The sequence below is a fragment of the Chaetura pelagica genome, unplaced genomic scaffold (genome assembly GCF_000747805.2).
Source record: "Chaetura pelagica isolate M959 unplaced genomic scaffold, ChaPel_1.0 scaffold345, whole genome shotgun sequence".
Classification (NCBI taxonomy): Eukaryota; Metazoa; Chordata; class Aves; order Apodiformes; family Apodidae; genus Chaetura; species Chaetura pelagica.
In genome coordinates, this window is record NW_009953962.1 from 1,848,758 (window position 1) to 1,868,764 (window position 20,007).

Below are 20,007 nucleotides of genomic sequence, written 5' to 3' on the forward strand. Positions count from 1 at the left end.
TCTTTCCTACCCTCCTCCTCTCTCTCTGCCCAGTATGTTTTGCCCTTTCTTAAATAAGTTATCATACAGGTACCACCATCTTGGCTGAGGGTCTCAGCTATGTCCTGCAGTGGGTCTGCTGGAGACAGCTGGAATCAGCTGCACCCGGCACAGGACAACTCCTCGCTCCCATGACCAGAACCTTGCCTCCAACACTCACCACAATGCTGATTTTCTCAGTTATAGCAGCTTGGTGTGTCCCATGCCACTGTACTTCATCTACACTAATGTTTTCCTCACTGTTCAAATGGCTCTCACAAACAGAAATACTAAACCAAAGGCTGAATCCCTTTCATGGATGCACCATCCATGCAACAATACTCTGAAAAGACCATGTAATCAGTTAGGGAAAGTCCTCAAACTGATGTCACACACCTCTCCTTGGCCAGTTAACAGTGGTATTGAGAACTTCAGCCTTTCAGTGGAGATGGAATGAAGCCTTTTATTTACTACACGTGGAGAAGCTTCCCCTCTCATCCTTCTCCAGGCTGAACACTCTCCAACTCTCTCCTTCTATATGACACATGCTCCAAGCCATTAATTAATCTTCGTGGTCCTTCATAGAATCATCCTGGTTGGAAGTGACCTTGAAGATCATCAAGTCCAACCAAAACCCAAATCCACCTATATAACTTACTTTACCAGTTCAGTGCTTAAATCATGTTGCTAAGTGCTATATCTGTATTTCTTTTAAATACTTTCAGGGATGGTGACTCCACCACCTCCCTGGGCAGAGCTTGTTCCACTGTCCAACCATTCCTTCAGTCAATAAATTATTTCTAATATCCAGTCGAAACCTCCCCAGCTTCAGGCCATTTCCTCTTGTCATTATTCACTTGGGAGAAGGTCAGCTCCCACCTCCCTACAACCTCCTTTCAGGTAGTTGTAGAGAGCAATGAGGTTTCCCCTCAGCCTCCTCTTCTTTAAACTAAACAATTCCAGCTCCCTCAGCCTTTCCTCATAGGGCTTATTCTCTATATCCTTCACCAGCTTGGTAGCTCTCCTCTGAACCTGCTCCAGCACCTTTATGTCCTTCTTACAGTGAGGGGCCCAGAACTGGACACAGTACTCAAGGTGAGACCTCACCAGTGCTGAGTACGGTGGCACCTCTCTACTCCTGCTGGCCACACTATTCCTGATGCTTCAGGCCAGGATGCTGTTGGCCTTCTTGGCCACCTGGGCATACTGCTAGCTCATGTGAAGTGGGCTGTAAACCAGCATGCCCGGGTCCTTTTCCACCATGGAGAACATTTGTCCTAATGCAGAGCTCTACACATTCTCACTGGTCTCTCCCCAGCACCTTTCTTTCCTAAGGAGCCCGTATGCACACATGGCAAGGCTCCAGTCTGATGACCTACGCCCACAAAATCTCCGTGATGTCAATGAAACCGTAGCCCTGCAATTGCAGACAGATGTCCAGTTTGTCTGTTTTGCTCACCATGCTGTAATGCGTTAGCGTACAGCCACTTCAAAGAGGCACCCACTTGTGCTGACTTTCCAAAAAGGTTATGAGCACTTTCTTCATCAGTGTCTTGCTAGCTCTTCTTCCCTTCTGTGCTTGTGGTGATGCCACTACAATTCTGTTCTGTTGAGGAATGACATGGCCAATTCTGTTTACATCACCCTGCGTGATTTGATTGCCAACCTGCTCTTCCACTTCCTCACTCTTTTCTTCCTTACTTTGTCTCTCTGCTGCTCAGCTGTGGGACTCTCTCTACAAGGATGGACACTGAGGTGCTGGAGCATGTCCAAAGAGGTGCAACAAAGCTGGTGAAAGGTCTAGGAGGAACGGCTGAGGGAACTGGGGTTGTTTAGCCTGGAGAAATGGAGGCCGTGGGGAGACTGTGCCACTCTCTACAACTACCTGAAAGACTACTGTAGTGACACAGGTGGCAGCCTCTTCTCCCAAGTGACAAGAGGAAATGGCCTCAAAGTTGTGCCAAGGGAGGTTTAGATTGAATATTACAAAAAAATTATTCACCAAAAGGGTTGTCAGGTACTGAACAGGCTGCCCAGGGAAGTCTGATGTCACCATCCTTAAAGGTATTTAAAAGATGTGTAGGCGTGGTGCATAGGGACATGGTTTAATGGTGGACTTGGCAGTGCCAGGTTAACATTTGAACCTGATGATCTCAAAGGTCTTTTCCCACTAAACAATTTGATGTTTCTGTTCTATGATTCTCTACATTTTTTCATCATGAAAGGGACCATCACCTGGGTCCTCACCCTCAGACTCACACAGTCACATCTGACATTTTACAGGTCTCCCCTGACCATACCACTAGTGCTCAACAGAGAAAAGCAGTAGCAGTTAATAAATAATCCTAAGGCCAGACAAGCCTCAACCATCTGTCAGTAATGTTGCCAATATGATCTCCCAGCAAGCAGCAGACTTCCCTTGACAAATGGTGGGGTCAGTAGATGGGGGCCTCCATCCCTTGCATCAAGGAGTCTGTCACTACTACACTCGTGTCCTCATGCTTCTGCAGAGACCAGGCTGAGCTGGCACAGATGCTGTATTTGACTCAATTCTGTCTGAATGTTTCTGGTAAATAATTTACATGAAGTAGTTTCAAACAAAACCAATTTCACTTGCTGACATTGATCTTTCCATGTCTACAGAAACCTCATTTAAGCAGCAGTTATCTTTCAAATGGAAAAAAATTCCATTCATTCTCAGAATATTATTTAAAAACAAACATGCATGCCAAGTACTTCCTACTGGAATTATGCATTTACATCAGTTTTATAAAAATATACTCACAAGATTATCAATTTTCAGGGAGTTCTTAATTTCTGCATGTATCCTTTGAAGCCTAGAATCCATTGATGTTTCTGAAGATTAAAAATAGTATGCATAAATATCTGATAATCACATCAGGTTTGTTTTTATAGAAACCCTTCTACAAATTGGAACATCATAGAGAATGCAGAAAGAAAAGGGCACATGCTCCCTTATCAGATAATGATGCATCTGCACATATAAATACACCACAGGGCCTACTTTATCATAAATAAAGTAGTCAGCTTTTCAAAATTGGACACTATCAGCAACTTACATAGTCTGCTCTTTAGGCGTTACAAGCTACAGGTAATTTTCAATTCATTTTGTATTTCAATATGCAGCTGTCATCTTCTACTAGTAAGCCAGGTTAAAAGGAAATTTCAATAAATACTTTGAGTTATACTAAGATGGAAACCCTTTAATGACAGGACACCTGGATATTAATGGTTTTGTTTCCAGTAAATCAGATATGATTCAAGTTACAGACCAAATCCATCCAAAGAAAATGTTCCCAGTACACATGCTCTGGCAGGTCTAAGATGAACGATGACGTCTGTCTCTAATTCACATGCTGACTGCCTGTTTTGATTTTTTCATAAGCTAGTAGTATGTATTCAGGATAATAACTGCAAGAAAACAGTTTCCTTTAAGTCCAAGATTCACCAAGGAAGTGTTTGGGTATTTTTTTTTTCCCCTGCCAACACTGGGTTGGTTGGAGTCCATGCCACTTGATCTGTACTACAGTGCAAATTAGTGGTTTGGACTGCCCTTAGAGATGGGAGTACTAAAAACAGAATTACTTATCCCTGTGAAGGTCAGTTTCCAAGCATGGGTTAGTAGACAAGACCACAGTAATCTGAATCTAAGCCTCTTGCTTAGGAAGAACAAGCCTCTTGGTTAGCAAGCCTCCTGCTTACTAAGAGGTAGCATCTAAATACTTCCAAGAGGTCTCTCATATTATTGTGTTATGAGAAGACAGAAAGGAAAAAATTAAAGGAAGAACTAAAATTATTCAGTTCATAGAGTAAGAGCTTTTGTTCCTTGTTCACAAATGGAAGGGATCATTAAGGATTAAAAGCTCAAATAACAGTACCAAGGGAATAGGAAAGACCTGTTCTCATGCACTGAAGAGACAACGTTAGAGGACAAGAATTCAGTGTTTAGAAGACCTGAAGGAAACAACCATCTCAGACTGAGATTTACCCTTAGTAGTAAATTATCTTATCCAGGCAGATAATTCTGTCAAAAATTTAAGATTACCAACAATACTTTACTCTTTAACTCTTTAATACTCTTTAAACTAACCTCTCTTCTTCTCTATCTTCTTAACTTCTGTTTTCTTGCCTTCTTCTTTACTCTGCCTATCAAAAATATTGAAGTGTGTTTACAATGTTGTAAAGTCTGCTTTTCAGTCCTGTTTCCCCTGACTTTTAGAGGAGATGCAGTATTTTGAGGTATTATCTCACTAAGACATTAGCATGCAAGAACTACAAAAAGCCAAACTCTTATTTTTAAAGACTGAAATAAATGAGCAAAATTAGTTAGCTGAGATACTTCTCACTGAAGGAAAGATCCATCATCCTGCCAGACTGTCTTCTGTAGAAGCACCAAATTAAAGGATTTTAAAAACAAGTCATATTTCCAAACTGTGTTTTATTTTGGCTGCACATATAAATTGATAAAATGGCATTGTATGGAACTAACTTATAGATAATATTTTTCTTTTGATGACAGAAAGAGTGAACTATTTAACATTACCATGGGGAATTATGGAGAGATTAATCAGCCATAATCAGTTTCTATGTGACTTCTATCCCCATATAATTCATTCTAACAGTATAAATATTATACAACTTACCATAAAAAAAATACAAAAATTTGAAAAAATAGTAATAAAGGGAAAGTATTTATTACACATTCATTGAAATTTCATGGCTTTCTCTAATTGTATCACTAAGAAGGACACAAGAATGACAAAATAAAACTCCTCTTCATCTCAGATACCGCATGAAGACAGGCAGAAGTATTTGAAACAAGCTTTTGAACTATTCATTCAGAGAAGATAATGAACTTCTACTTACCAAATTCTCAGTCTTCTCTTACTGAGGGGTTTCAAAGCCTCATCTTAGAATATGCATATTTCAGAACATCATGATTAAATATTCTGTGACTAACTTTCTTCCTGTCACAGTAATATGCACCCATATAATATCCATGTCTAACTGTCTATCATCTTCCATGTTCCTTTCCTACTCTATCCAGTTAATGAATCAACAGTTGTAAAGTACAAGACTGTTGTACTTCAACTGGCAGTACAAGCTCATACTGTTTAAATGGTAAATGTAAACTTTTATGTGCAGAACAGTGTACAAAGCTCTATTATTAGATGTAAGTAAGTACTAACAAAGTAGGTACAAAGATGAGCAAATGGAAACTAAGTTGTTAAGAAAAGTAATTAAAAAACCACCTATCAACCTCTCTTCAGTGTACTTGTAGAGGAACCTGAATACAGACAACAACAAAAAAATCTTTTTATCAATATTGAGTTTTGCAGTATCAGTCATCAGCTACAATTAAATTCATTATGCATCCAGTAACTATTACTCCTTTATCTTACTGAAACAAAGCTCCATCTATCCTCCAATACATAAAATATGACAGCTATTTAAAATTACAGGAGATTTGATTATTATAATGAAATCAATATAGGCCAGTTTGATTGCAAAAATCAATCAACATATGTCAGATTTATATAATGATATATTAAAAGCTGCAAAGATGCTAAGGACAATTTAGTATCAGCACTGGAAAAGCTTAGCTTTGTTACAGGCTAGTAATTCATTTAGGTTTACCAGACAAGGATTGACAGCCAGAAGAAGAGAAGAAAGGGCCAGAGGATAAAAATAACACCCCAAAATAGATTGTTAATGAATATGGAAAAGGTAGAATTTTATTGTTATGGGTGAAAGGGATCATTAACCTCCTCTTTTTTCTCTGAATGTTTACCTTGTTCTCCCTTTCTTCTGCCCTCCCACCACCTGTGGTGATGGGAACAACATGATCTCATGATGGCAGCTTCTTCAGCCATTTGCATAACAGCTCTTGAGAATGGGTAAGATTTCCTCCTATTTTCACACCCTTCCACCGCCCTCCCCTGTTTCTGACAGGATCTTCTCTCCATTCTTATGCTTGATTAATTTTTAATAATTTATCGTTCAAATGCAGACCACTTTTGGTATCACTCAACTAGCTTTGAAATGCTAGAGTAGAATAATTCTTAGTCTTTTCCTTGTTCTATCTGACAGTGTGTGCTCCAGCTGACAGACAAAGAAGGAAATGCTTTCCAGGTAACCCTATGCATTCCACAATCTGATAAAAAATCTGTAACCATGAATTAACAAGTCCTACCTGCTCTCAACTGAACGTATCCAAAACTTTAAGAAAAACACAGGTCCTGAACAGAGTCCGCTAGCTATCTTCTGCTAGAAATTCTAAGTCACTGAAAGACTGACATTGCTTAATTTCTAGGTTAAATTTTTCCCTATTCTCCCACAACAGAACATATTGGTTTAAAGGAGCCTTTTACTCTTCATTTAAATAGAAGCCAGGAGACAAAACAAAGACAAACAAACAAAAAGGGCACGGGAAGAGAACAGTGCAAACCAGTTTGGATTTTTTTCAGGTCCTGTCTCCTCTCATTAGTTTCAAAGTACTTCTAAAGTCTGTGGACATCACATATTAAACACTCACAATTCAGATTCTGTCTGCTCCTCTTGCTTACGCTTTCTTTCTGTTACTTCTCTCTCATGTTGGCCTCTTACAACGTTTCTTCTATGAGCTGCCTGAAAGCTTCTTCCTCCTTTTTTCTTCTGTTTTTATTTCAGGATTATAGAAAGACAAAAATCAAGCTTATTAAATAATTGTTTCTGTAAATAGGTAAACCTACCTACACTAAATATCTCTGAAGTATCTCTGCTCCATGGAAAAACTTGACAAAAGCTGGCCTTCCCTGCAATTAAATCCAAGACATGTTGGCAAGTCCTGAATTTCTTTAATCCTTTCTCCCTTTTTATTTTCTAATAGAAGGCAAATATCCTCAGTACCAGAAGATGGAACACACTCCAAATGATTGGCTGGGGACAACTTTATACCTTTCAAACACTTGTTTTCCAGCCAAATGTTCTCTTAGATGCATCCAAGGAAAAAAAACATCTGAGTTCCAAGAAACTTAAACAGAAAAGAGCCTTTTGACAAAATAAATTACTGCTACACTTAAATCCTTTTTTAAAAATTAAAGTGTCTCAGAAAAGAGGCTTTCCATAGATATACAGAATAAAAGTTGTAGAACTTATTTTTGTCAAATAATTCTTCCAAGAACTTCTTTGGTATGTTCTACATTAGCCAGACAAAGGGCTCCAACCTTCACTAAGATCTATCATTAACTTCAAGAAAGACCTTAATTTATACTACTTTCCCTCTATAGTAAAGATATCAGGAAAGCAAACTGATACCTTGTCACTGTCTTGTTCTTCTCCATCATCTTCAGAATCAGAAGCTGATGCAGAACCCACTTTTGCAGCATTTTTCCTTTTTGGTTCAGCCTCTTTCTTTCCTTCCTTTTTGTCAAATTCCTTCTTTGATTTCTCCTCTTCTTTCTGACTTTCCTCATCTTTTTTCCCTTGCTTTTTGGTCTTTTCTTCCTGTCCTTTTTTCTTTGCCTTCTCCTCATCATTAACACTAAAACATGGAACAGCATTTAGCCATCACATCCAATATCTACAGTGAGTTTAAAACATCATATTCCTCTAACTCAGGAAGTTCTGCTTATTTTTTAATTACAATATTAAAAATAATTCACCCCCGTTTCATTTAATGACTCTTCAAAAATTACTTTTTCTGAAACTACAGCCCACTACCTGTGCAAAAAACAGCCAAATAAATAATAGCACAGGTGCACTAAAGCTAACATTAATATATGTACATAAATCCAAAACTAGAAAGTTAATGTTCTGTTCTCCACACATGTCTGCATGACCAAGACTGCATACACTGTGAACTAGTTTTATAAAGTATACTACTTAAGGTGTACATATACTGAAACTGTCCATTTACTATCTTTAGAAAACTATACTGGTGGTCAACTTTTCTTTCAATTACTAGAACCACTAAGGACTTGACACAAGAACTGAAGAGGGTAAAAAAAAAATAAATGTAGGTAACAAAATAGTGTTAAAATTCTATCAGAAGAGATTTGTGAAACAAAAATGTAAAAAAAATTCAATACAATAGGTTTTGCATGATCTTGTCTTTTCCCTTAATTAATATATTTTACTCTTCACTCACAATTACATAAGGAATTTTGCACATATTTTACACGTTAGGAATGTTCAGATCTTCTGTATCTTGTTTCAAAAATGTACTACGTAAGTTACTATATATTCATTACCTGAACAGTAAATAACATCAAAGCAAACAGTAACTCATACTGAACACCAAAGGGGCAAAATCCTGTCAAAAACTCAGTAGTAAATATGAAGTCTTAACATATGGGACAACACGGTTTACAGCAACAAAGAAGCACTACATAAAGAAAAAAAACAGAACAACTCACGAGTCACTCTCTGAAAGACAAGGTGGTTTCACCAACTTGGGTCTCCCTCTTGGCTTTGGAACCTTAACATCGGAAGCTAGTATTTATACAAAAACAATAGATTAATCCACAGACTTTGAAAAATCAAAGTGTTGGAAGTTTTTTTAGCTGATTCATAATGTAAAAACTTCGGGCTTCTTTTAGCCAGAGGTTCCAGCTACCAATTCTTGTGGTTTTTTGCACTCTGTGCAATTAGGATTTGTTTCACATGTTGCATAACTAATATTAACAAGAAAGTCTGAAATTAGAGAATGGAAATAAGTAATTAATTGTCCAGATTTATGAAGTTTTCCATTATTTTTAGATGTACAACGGGGCTTCTGTCACTTTCTTGGTAACAAGAAGGTCTACCACCACAGTATAGTACAGAACTAAACTTGGGAATTCCTTAGATTGACCATATTGTTAGGAATAAGACAAATAGTGCATATCCCTTCTTGGCACTTCTAACCTTCTAATGCTTGTCTGATACCAGAGAGAACATGTGCCTAGTAAACCTAGTAGTCAGTGTTTAAACTTTGTTTGGTGTTAGCATGGAGCACTGTTAAGCAACAGATGCCTGCATCATATCAACACCAGAAAAAGCTGCACAGTATACCTTATAAAAAGGTATTTTATACAGGACATAAAAGCATCCTTTATAGATCCTTCCCTGCTCTTACAGACACCAGTTAATAAAAACATACAAAAAACTCTCTACAGATGAAAACCATAATAGTATTACAAATGTACATTTGCTCAAGTAATACTTTACTTCCTCACAGCTTCCAAGACAAAAGTAATTAAGCCTAGTTAACTGTGGTTCCACCTTCACAGAATCACAGAATCCCAGAATCCTAGGGGTTGGAAGGGACCTCGAAAGATCATCTAGTCAAATCCCCCAGCCAGAGCAGGGTCACCCAAACCACATCACACAGGAACTGGTCCATGCAGCTTTTGAGTGTTTCCGGCGAAGGAGATGCCACAACCTCTCTGGGCAGCCTGTTCAGTGCTCTGTCACTCTCACAGTAAAGAAGTTTTTCCTGATATTCACACGGAACCTCCTATGCTCCAGTTTGCATTCATTACCCCATGTCCTATCACTGGTTGTCACTGAAAAAAACCTGGCTACATCATCCTGGCACTCACCCTTTACATATTTGTAAACACTGATGAGGTTGCCCCTCAGTCTCTTTTTCTCCAGGCTAAAGAGACCCAGCTCCCTCAGCCTTTCCTCATAAGGGAGATGTTCCACTCCCTTAATCATCTTTGTGGCTCTGCACCAGACTTTATCAAGCCATCCCCTGTCCTTCTGGAACTGAGGGGCCCAGAACTGGCCACAATATTCCAGGTGTGGCCTCACCAAGGCAGAACAGAGGGGGAGGAGAACCTCCCTTGACCTACTAACCACACCCTTTCTAATGCATCCCAGGATGCCATTGGCCTTCTTGGCTACAAGGGCACATTGCTGGCTCATGATCATCCTCCTGCCCACCAGGACCCCCAGGTCCCTTTCTCCTACACTGCTCTCCAGCAGGTCAGCCCCCAACCTATACTGGTACGAGCAGCTTTCTTCCCCAGATGCAAGACTCTACACAAGTTTCTCCCTGCCCAACTCTCTAGCCTGTCTAGGTCTCACTGTGTGGCAGCACAGCCTTCTGGGAACTGTCTTTCAGATAGTTACTTTCATACTGCTAGCAGATATGAGGATAAATTGTTTCCCAGGCTAGATGCTCATACAATGTACTCAACTGCTGTGAGAACTCTTCCAATGCAGTAAGTAGCTAACAACCAATTCAAGAATATTTGCAGGCTTACCACAAGAATTCTGATGAGTTAGATCACTGCTACTTTGAAAAAAAAAAAACAAGCACTGCAGAATTATTACCAAATTATTCTAATTATACATTTTAAGAAAAAGTACCTTCATCTCTTTTGTCTATCAATCTACAGACACTGCCTTAAGTATCTTTTTAAAGAAGTCTGACTGGCTCTTTTACTGTCCTCTTAGCTCCACCTGCAGGCTCTATGTTTCCACAGTTCTATTCCATCTGTTTTATTGGTATTTTTAAAACAATTGAACTACTTTATATTCCTTTAACAAATACAAACAGTTATGGAGCAACAATGCACAAAGAGCTTTTACAATTTATCTGTAGTTTAGCAGCATTCTATGAAGGCAGCTTTTCTGAAGATGATACTTATACTTAAAGCCAATAAGTCTTATTTAAAGGATGAGCATTATTGCTAACAATTTAAAACCATTATAAATCCACCCATTATAAACAAAAACATTATAAATCCATTAGTTTGAGGTGAGGTGTTTCCTCATTACAATCAATAAGTAAAGACTGTCTTTAACATGAGAAAATCCTCTGTAATACTTCAAGGAAAAGACTGTTCCCTGACTAAGTAATTCTACTTAAGATACTTCTGTGGTGAAAAAAACATATATCTTTCTTTTTAAGTTACCTGCCGGTCTTCCTCTTTTAGGGCTTACTTTTGGAGACACTGGCACAGGAGCTGCTGATGTCACTGCTGCTGCCACTGCTGCTGTTGCCACTGGTGCTGCTTCCTCAGCCTCAGGTTGTTTTTCAGCCTAATTTGAAGAATGAGTTTCACAAGTGAAAAAACACAGGGCAGCAATATTTAAATTATTTTCTCAAGCAACTGTTTTAAACTTCTATAAGTGCATTATTATGCTATTGCTTCTACATATGAAAAAAATGTTTCCAATTTAGAAGCATATTATATTTAAGTATCATTAATTTCGACCTCTCCATACTATTGCTACCTGATACAGTAATGTCTCATAGGATTTCAACAAAACAAGCCCATTCATCCTCGGAACAATAAACTATCTTGGTTCAACAAAGGAAAAAGTTTATTTGTAAGTATTTTAAGGTCACCATAACAGTAGGGAAAAACCCAGTTTTAAGCAGGTAAGTTTACTTCCCCCCACCATTTTTAAGTACTCTTCTTTTGGATGCCATCATCTCCCCCAGCTGCATCAAAGTATTAACCCAGTAGATGGAGCTATTCAGAAAATACTTGCTTCTAGCTGTAAAGCCAACTGCTCTAAAATTAAAAACTGTATGCTGAACTGCACTAACTAGAGACAATGACCTTCATCTATATAGTAATTTTAGGGGGGCTGGGTTGTAAAAACAAAGAACTTAAGACAAAATATCATGTTGATGAAAGGATACATATCTCCCTGCAGAAACATTCATTAGCCATACATAAACAGAATTGAGAAAAATCCCCACCAGAGAAAATATTCACATAATTTAGTGTCCTGGATGCAGAAGCATCAGCTAGCAGCAACAGAGAAGTTATGGCAAATAGTTATCATTATTTGTGGCACCTATAATAAAAGAATTTTATGAACAGAGACAAACTTAAACCTAGAGCTGAGAAGAGGTACATCTCTCACTAACTGTGCTTTCCATGAGCCTACAAAAGACTGTTTAAACAAAGAAAAATAATTGTTAGGTTGTTTTTTAACAACTCCAGAAAAAGAACACATCATGTTTCTTAAGGCACATAAGAGATGTATTCAGTCATAAAAGTGCATAGCTAGCCCTCTTTTCTGACACACACCATATCCTTTGAAAGAATACATTTTTCTATTCAGCCTGTAGTAATGCAAAATTCTGGTTAAATCCCTTGCCACATGCCAAACACAAGTCTGTGAACTGAAGCTAGTAAATGTGACTGAGGAAATCTTAGGCCCCCCATGCCTTACAATCCCAAAAATACCCCAACTTCAAAGAAAACCAATGAAAAACATCACAATGGTAAGATTTTTTTAAAAAGCAAGGAATGAAAATTTTGTGTGTCTGTCATCTGTAGGGCTTCTCTTGCATTTACAAACTGAAATCACATGTATGCATTGCCACAGACACTCCGTAAAGTTCCCACTGCTTCAGACTAGAAGCTGTTTTTGAATTTTATTTTAGATTTTTATAAACTTATTTTTTTTTAAAGGCAGTCTTTATATTTTTAAAATATTCATGGTATTTTTAAGAGCATCCAAACACAGATCTTTTTCATGAAGCAAATGATACTCAGTGCACTACTTACCTGTGGCAAACATATTAAGGTCACAGTTAATTCTTGCTCATTCCACCCCTACTATCAGCACTAAGGTTACAAGTTAAATAGTTTCAAATAAAAATTAAACTTTGCCCCATTTTAATATAGTTTTTAGTTGGGTCAGAGCCATGATCTGGCTTGCTGTATGATCACATGAATATGAAGGCTGGAACATGCTGGGCATGCAGTTTGAACTGCCTCCTTCAAAGTAACCCAAATTTTTTCCAGGTTGAAGAGACCACTGAATCACAATCTCACAAAAAGCAGGAGTATCTCAGATGTTACTTCAGTGTGACAAAGTTCTTAAGATAAACTTTTCAGAGCTTCAAACCAGACTATTAGCAGTCTAGCAACAACTTCTATCTTAGGTGTTTTTAACTTGCAACTACCAGGATAAGACAGGAACACCCTCACTCTGTAGTAAGTTCAAATAGGATTAAGACTTGAAAAACAACCTCTGGGAAAAAAATGTTCATTACTACAAAGCTTTCAACCATCTGAAAGGGGAGGAGGAGGAGTGTCAAGCACTTCAACTTCTGCCATCACATAAAAAAATGCCAGTTAGGTGAAGTAACTAAACACATTGTTACCTTTCTTTTTCTTCCTCTTCTAGCAGCTTTAGGAATAGAAGAATCAATTGTTTTCACTGCATCCTGTGAAGATTAGAAATTATGTTACAAGTCTTAACAAAACAAAGATATATTTTCAATGATTCTGCGCTATTTCCACTACTGAAGGTTCCGGCATATAACTTAGACTAGAATTCCACAATATACATAAAGACACTTCCTGCTTTTAAATTATTTATTTTCTTTTCTGAAAGGTAAGAAATTAAGTAAGTACTAATAACTGCTTCTAATAAAACTATGTACTCATGTTTTGGTCTGTCTGAATTCATTACCCAGTCCTTTAAAAAAGTACAATACAGAGTGAAAGGTAACAAACACTACTCCACCTGTTTTAACGGAACTTACAGAAAAGCCAGACTGAAAGTTGCCTTGACTCCAGACAGCTTCAGTGAGCTTTATGAACACAACTGACCACATAGGAAGTTGCATATAATTAATATAATACCTATAATTAAATAGCAACTGAAAATGTTGCAGTAGTAATAGCTATAGCTTCTTAGTACTCAAGCAATATATTTACATAAATCAAAGCAATAGAAAAAGCTTTCACATACTTCTTTACTGTTTTTTTCAGAAGATAAATCATCTTCCTTCAAAGTATCCATCTCTTTTTCCTCTGTTTCAGCTTCTGTATGTAAGTTATTATCCCCTTTAGGGGATAACTGCAAAGGGAATCAATGCAAGAGTAAAAAATGCATTAAAAACTATTTCATAGTGAAATCAGAACACATTAATAAACATCAGGCTGCTTTTTTTGCTTTATATATTTTAAGTCTGTGGATACACTCTTAGGTACATGTTAAAAGCCTAAGGTAGGACCACTTTCTCCAATACAGGACTGCAGACAGTAGTCAGAACAGGTCAAAATACAGCAATGCACTGTGGTGGAACTTAAAATCCACTTTGTGTTCATAAGTATGTCATCATTACATGAGTACTTCTGAATGTTAATGCCAACACTCAAGATTCATTTGGATCACTGTTTATCTATTACATACAGATGGATATCTTATTCACAGACTACATTTAGCAAAGAGTATCATTCTACCAAACAAAGACTTAAGTGTAGTAACAGGCCAAAACCAGTTGTTGTGTATGAGATAGTAATTAGTGATAACTGGTGTCATCTAATCTATGCCCTTTTTTTACTGTTTTGTTGGGGTTTTTTTTAAACCTTAAAATAATGAGTTTTTGTTTTAGGTAAGCAGTTAAGACTTAAGGAAATCAAGAGTTTGTAATAATTTATTTGAAAATAATAAAATTTTCCTTGCAACAAATGCAAGGAAAAGCATGCTTTTTAGATGTTCTGTTCAATCTCCGGACTTAAATGCTATTGCCTTGTCCTGTTCACAATCACCTTTGGTGAAATTCCCTTTTAAGGCAGCTACAGTTCTTAAAATTTCAACATTGAAGCAACTCAGGCACAAGCCTATAATGTTATATTCCTAATTGCTTGAAGACATGTAGTATCACTGAGTCTTTTTACAGATTACCACTCTAGGACAGAAGAATCACTGCTTCAATAAAACCACTGGAAATCAGAGTACAATGACAAGTTCAAATAATTTTATAGCTATGTTATTACGAAAAGGAGTACATGTACTCCGTATTTTGCCTTAAACTGATAAACTGATGGGCGACTAATTACAGAAATCTATGCAGATGGACATGTTCACGATCTTCCATTTCAGCTTTGTATTTAAATGGCTCTAACTTGTTCCTGTGTCTCTTTCACAGTGCCAGGTCAGAACAACCTGAAAGCACTTTTCCAGAGAAACAAGAAGCTTAGGTCATTGCCATCCCCATTAGCACATGCTGTTTGCTGTACAAATTCCGAATGCAGTAAACTGCTGAACTAATCCAGTTTGAAAGAAGTTTTACCCTTGCAGTAGCAAGTGCTGAGGAACAAATGCTTTTACCAGCAGTACATATGGACAAGAACAACAGCATTGGTTTACTAATACTACGAGGAAATTACACACTGAAGAGAGCTCCTGAAGTATAGCTGATAGAACTCAAGTCACACCAACCTTCCACATGCAGAAGTACAAAATTAAGGACCGCTTTCAGCAGCAAAACATTGGGAGAAATAACCCATAAGTAACTTTGCAGTCTCCAACTCATAAAAAACCTCTCAACATCATCTACCACTGTACTACCAGTATGATGATTTTTTTTAACCCAATCAAAGGTCTTTTTTCCTCTTGAAAAAAGAAGTTATTACAGCTACTAGGCACCAATCCTACATATGGAAAATTCACTCTATGTTTGACCCACTGCAAATTCTTCAGTTGCAGCTGTGAGCCAATACTAAAGGACAGCCAGCTACACCTACAAGAAAACTGCATTAAATCTCGGCTAATAATGAAAACAGTTAGAATTGAAGGGAAGTCTATTCAAATTAGTTTGACACTTAATTTAAGCACACCTTTCAGTCTGTAGAATAGTGATTTTCAGAAATGAGTTAGAAATAAATAAGATACCATAAATGTACCCATCCCATCTGCATCACTATTTTTCTCATTTTGGGATTCTAATCTCCTTAAAAAACAACTTTAGAAGAGATGGCACACATGCCCTCTTCCATGCAATATGAAAAATAACCCCAGGTGAACTAAACAAAACATTCAAGGACACAGAAAGTTCAAAGTACTGTACTACACTACTATCATTTAGAGTACAGTAAGCTAGGAAGGTTCACCTCTCACAGTACAAACCATGTACAGCACCAGTAAGCTGAAGGAAAGATGTTTCAAACAGAAATACATTTTCCTAGTATGAATACAATGTATTTAAGGTAAGACAATCTTGTTTCAGAAGGATTATAAAGTATCCACGCATTTACAAAGCAAAGAAGCTTAACTCTGTCCATATAAAGTACTGTATAACAGTTACACACAGGTACTTTCCTGACTCAGAGTTCACTTGATACAGCTATGAAATCCTTTATATCCATCTATATCCTAATAATTCTATTAGAAGTACAGGCTAATTCTGTACAGAAAAAAACACAGAAGAACTCTTTCTGCCCAGACAGAACCTAATGCTCAATTAGACTTCTCCACAAAAACTGTCATAATTGACAGAGAATGTCATACCAGTCTAACATATTAAACAGTCTTCAAAAACAGAAATTGAAACTTAAAGATAAATCTCGGTGATCATTTCCACTGTCTCCTGTCTTGGAAGTTCTCTGTGAATTCAGTTTAAGTGTATAAATTAGTTTTCAAAAACATGCACAGCACCTTAAAAGCAATACAGAAGGACAAAAAAATATCACTATATGTATGTCTGAACAGAACCAGAGGCAAGGCAGTTAAGCAGTAAAATAATGTTTAAGTAAAAACTTGGCAATACCATTTTGATTTAAAAACATTTCTGGCAGAATAAAGCACTATTTCAGCTACTTACTTTTGGGACAGAAGACTTTCTTCTTTTGGCTCCTGCTTTTTCTTCAGTTCCCTCAGCAGGCTCCTGATTGCTTTCTTGAACAGTTTCTTTGATAGGAGTGTTAACAGCTGGATGAGACTTCAATATAAAAACATAACAAATGAGATGCAAATCCCTTCCTGATCTACAGAGTAATGATATGGAGAGGTGATCTGCCACCTCTATGTTACTGAAGAAAAGCATCATGATAAGGAATGCCTTACTAGAACTACAAAAGTAAAAGATTAAAATATATCTTATTTCATTAATTTCTACAGTTTCCAGTTTAAGTCACATTTTTAATTGCCAATCTTCCAAGCTCTAGCAGTATAATAAATTATTTTCACACTAAAAATATGGCAATGTAAGGTTTTCCTTTAAAAAAAAAAAAAAAGCTTTTAGTAAAACACAACTTGTGATGTTACCACGAATAAATGCATTTTTCAAATGAGCAATCAGTCCTATGTGAGCCAACTATCTGCTTCTGAAAACACAAGCAGAAAAAAATTTTGCAAAGAAGGGTAAGCAATAAATGTAAAAACACAAAGAAACAGTAATGACAAAATTATTCTTTTTGATTCCATTACACTGTAGATAGCATTCTTACTCTTCAGTATTATTAGCTCCTCCAAACAAAGCTGGCAGTACTCCCCTGACACTAATTTCTCCCTCACTGAGGAAGTGGTTTTGGATTTAAGCCCAAGGCACAAGATCCCTTCTGCCCTTCACTTCCCTTACTAGCAGTTACAAGCAACATCTGCAAAGTATAAACACTGCTTTCAGAACACTCCAGCTGCCTCTAGCAGTTAAACAGAAAATACGGCTCTCAAAAGGACTAAGACAAGACACATCCAGTAGAGAGACAGAAATCAAGAAAAAATACTACAAGTGAATCGGTTATTAATAGCTGACAAGTCTGCCATTTAATTACCTGGTATCCAGAACGAAAGCTCAATTTTGGCAAACATCTCCATGTGATTGCCCACTCCCCTCTGGCTTGATCTGTTCTGTGGCCAAAAAAAATTACCTACTTACCCTGAACTTTTAGGCTCTGACAACTAGACTGTTTTCCCTGCTACTGTCCAGTAAATATGCTTCATTTAACCCTATGAATCTTTTTAAAATCAAAGACTTACATGTAGATAAAACACAAGAGACCAAGCACTACACCTTAGGATACATTCATTCACCTCTAAGATAATACTGTCCATTCACCAATGCCTACTGAACACTGTAACATATTAATAGGCCCCAATACATGATGTTAAAATATTGTTGGGAAAACACTGTCTTCACTTACCAGTATACCTAGGTTACCTTTCCTCTCACACCTCATAACCAGCTCCATGTCCTCTCTCTGGTGCCCTGACTGCCTGCACAACACACAGCTCTGGCCCCAGCAGCAGCAGTAGCCGCCCCTGTGCAGCCAGGCCGGGGCTGCCTTCAGCCCGTCACAACCAGTCCTGGCCAGCAATGGGAAACCAACTGCACCCACCAGAGAGCCCCTGGCACCTCTGCCAGCACAGCCCTGGGGAAGGGTGATGAAGGAGGAAAGCAGCTGCCTGGGGAGATACTGCCTGAGGAGAAGAATGAAGCACAGAAGAGATGCCTGCGCAGGCCGCCGGGGAGATGAAGGGAAAGAAGCGGGCAGAAGGAACACGCCAGGAGTCACCCAAGCCAGGCTTCAGCCAAAAGGAGTTGCCTGAGCAGAGAAGGGACAGAAAGGACAGCTCTAAGGGGATTGCAGTCATGCCCAAGCCATTGTGCAAGACACAAGGAACAGCAAAACAAAGAAACCACTACACAGCAGCCTCAGTTTCCTGCGCCACCATCACCTCAACCAGGGGACTGTGATGTGCAGTGAGGAGAATGGAGACCAGCGAGGGGGGAGCAGAGGTGTCTTCTTTGTTTCTTACCAGAATCGGTAACAAAAAGCTTAGGTCAATTGGCTAAATTGTGTCGAATTGCCTGACATGAGTATTTTGTTGCCTGTACCATACCACTCTTTGGCAAAGATGAGAAGATGGGACCTCAGAAGCTTTTTTTTTTATTTTTTTAAATAAAGAAATAGTGGGGAAAAAAATGGCAGAGAACAACCCAATGGCTATAGACAGAACCTGACCAGTTCATACAAAGGCTCTGTGAAAGAGCTATCACTGAAGCTGAAGCAGATGAATGGAACTCAATAGGTGGAAAAGTTGCTCAACTAAGAAAACAATCTACATGTATCTCTTGGCAGCATGTTTTGTGTCTGTCCAATCAGAAATGTTTATAAGAACGTGGGAAATTCTACGAAAGCAACCTGGACAACTGCTTAAGTGAACTTGCAGATTTCTGCTGTAAAAAAAATACTAGATAAGCTTGTCACTGTTGATGGTTTATATCCAGATTTTCTCCTTGTTAGAATGACTGGTAACATATAATTCAGTTATGGTTCACAACTGCCTCAGCTATTCACAGAGCATCATTCCTAAATTATCACAAACCTAAGAGCGAGATGTTGTACTGACTCAAATGTTATGGTAGCAGAAACAATCTGTTCCTTACAGTTATATATAGTCTTTCCCACTGTGATGAGCAGATCAGTATTGTTCCATACCCAAGAATACAAAATGTGTACACTATCTCCATATTCACATGCCATGGTCCTCACAGAAGACTTCAACCACCCTGACATCTGTTGGAAGAACAACTCTTCAAAACACAAACAGTCCAGGAGGTTCCCAGAGTGCAAGAATGATAACTTCCTTTTCCAAGTAATCAAGGACCCAAAAAGGAGAGGTGTTGTGCTGGATCTTGTCCTCACCAACAAGGAAGGGCTGATGAGGGATGTTAAGCTCAAGGGCAGCCTGGGTTGTAGTGACCATGAAATGGTGGAATTCAAGATCCTTAGGGCAGCAAGGAGGGCCCACAGCAAGCTTACTACCCTTCACTTCAGAAAGGCAGATCTCAGCCTCTTCAGGAATCTTCTCAAGAGAATGTCCTGGGATAACATCCTGGAGGGTAGAGGGACCCATAACAGCTGGCTGATATTTAAGAATCATCTTCTCCAGGCCCAAGAGCATTGCATCCCAACTAAGAGGAAGTCAAGTAGAAACTCCAAGAGGCCAGCATGGATGAGTAAGCAACTCCTAGAAAAGCTCAAACTGAAGAAAGAAGCACACCGGGGGTGGAAGCCAGGGTAGGTATCCTGGGAGGACTGCAGAGAGGTTGTCTGAGCAGCTAGGGATCAGGTTAGGAGAGCCAAATCCCTGCTAGAATTAAATCTTGCCAGAGATGTTAAGAACAATAAGAGAAGCTTCTTTAGGTAAGTTGGGGAGAAAAGGACATCCAAGGAGAATGCAGGCCCTCTCCTGAAGGAAATGGGCAAGACAGTAACACAGGATATTGAGAAGGCT

At 38.3% G+C, this 20,007-nt stretch overlaps 1 protein-coding gene across 1 annotated transcript in view; it reads right to left on the bottom strand.

The window, feature by feature from the left end:
* PSIP1 (PC4 and SFRS1 interacting protein 1) overlaps positions 1 to 20,007 on the bottom strand; it is a 41,942-nt gene that overhangs the window by 8,226 nt on the left and 13,709 nt on the right. Inside the window, exons 4-12 of the mRNA XM_010001934.1 lie at positions 16,592 to 16,708; positions 13,735 to 13,842; positions 13,142 to 13,204; positions 10,926 to 11,052; positions 8,436 to 8,511; positions 7,336 to 7,561; positions 6,575 to 6,693; positions 4,130 to 4,185; positions 2,804 to 2,874 (exon numbers count right to left, since the gene is read on the bottom strand). Of these exons, the coding sequence (XP_010000236.1) occupies positions 2,804 to 2,874; positions 4,130 to 4,185; positions 6,575 to 6,693; positions 7,336 to 7,561; positions 8,436 to 8,511; positions 10,926 to 11,052; positions 13,142 to 13,204; positions 13,735 to 13,842; positions 16,592 to 16,708 (963 nt within the window). The remainder of the gene's footprint in view (positions 1 to 2,803; positions 2,875 to 4,129; positions 4,186 to 6,574; positions 6,694 to 7,335; positions 7,562 to 8,435; positions 8,512 to 10,925; positions 11,053 to 13,141; positions 13,205 to 13,734; positions 13,843 to 16,591; positions 16,709 to 20,007) is intronic.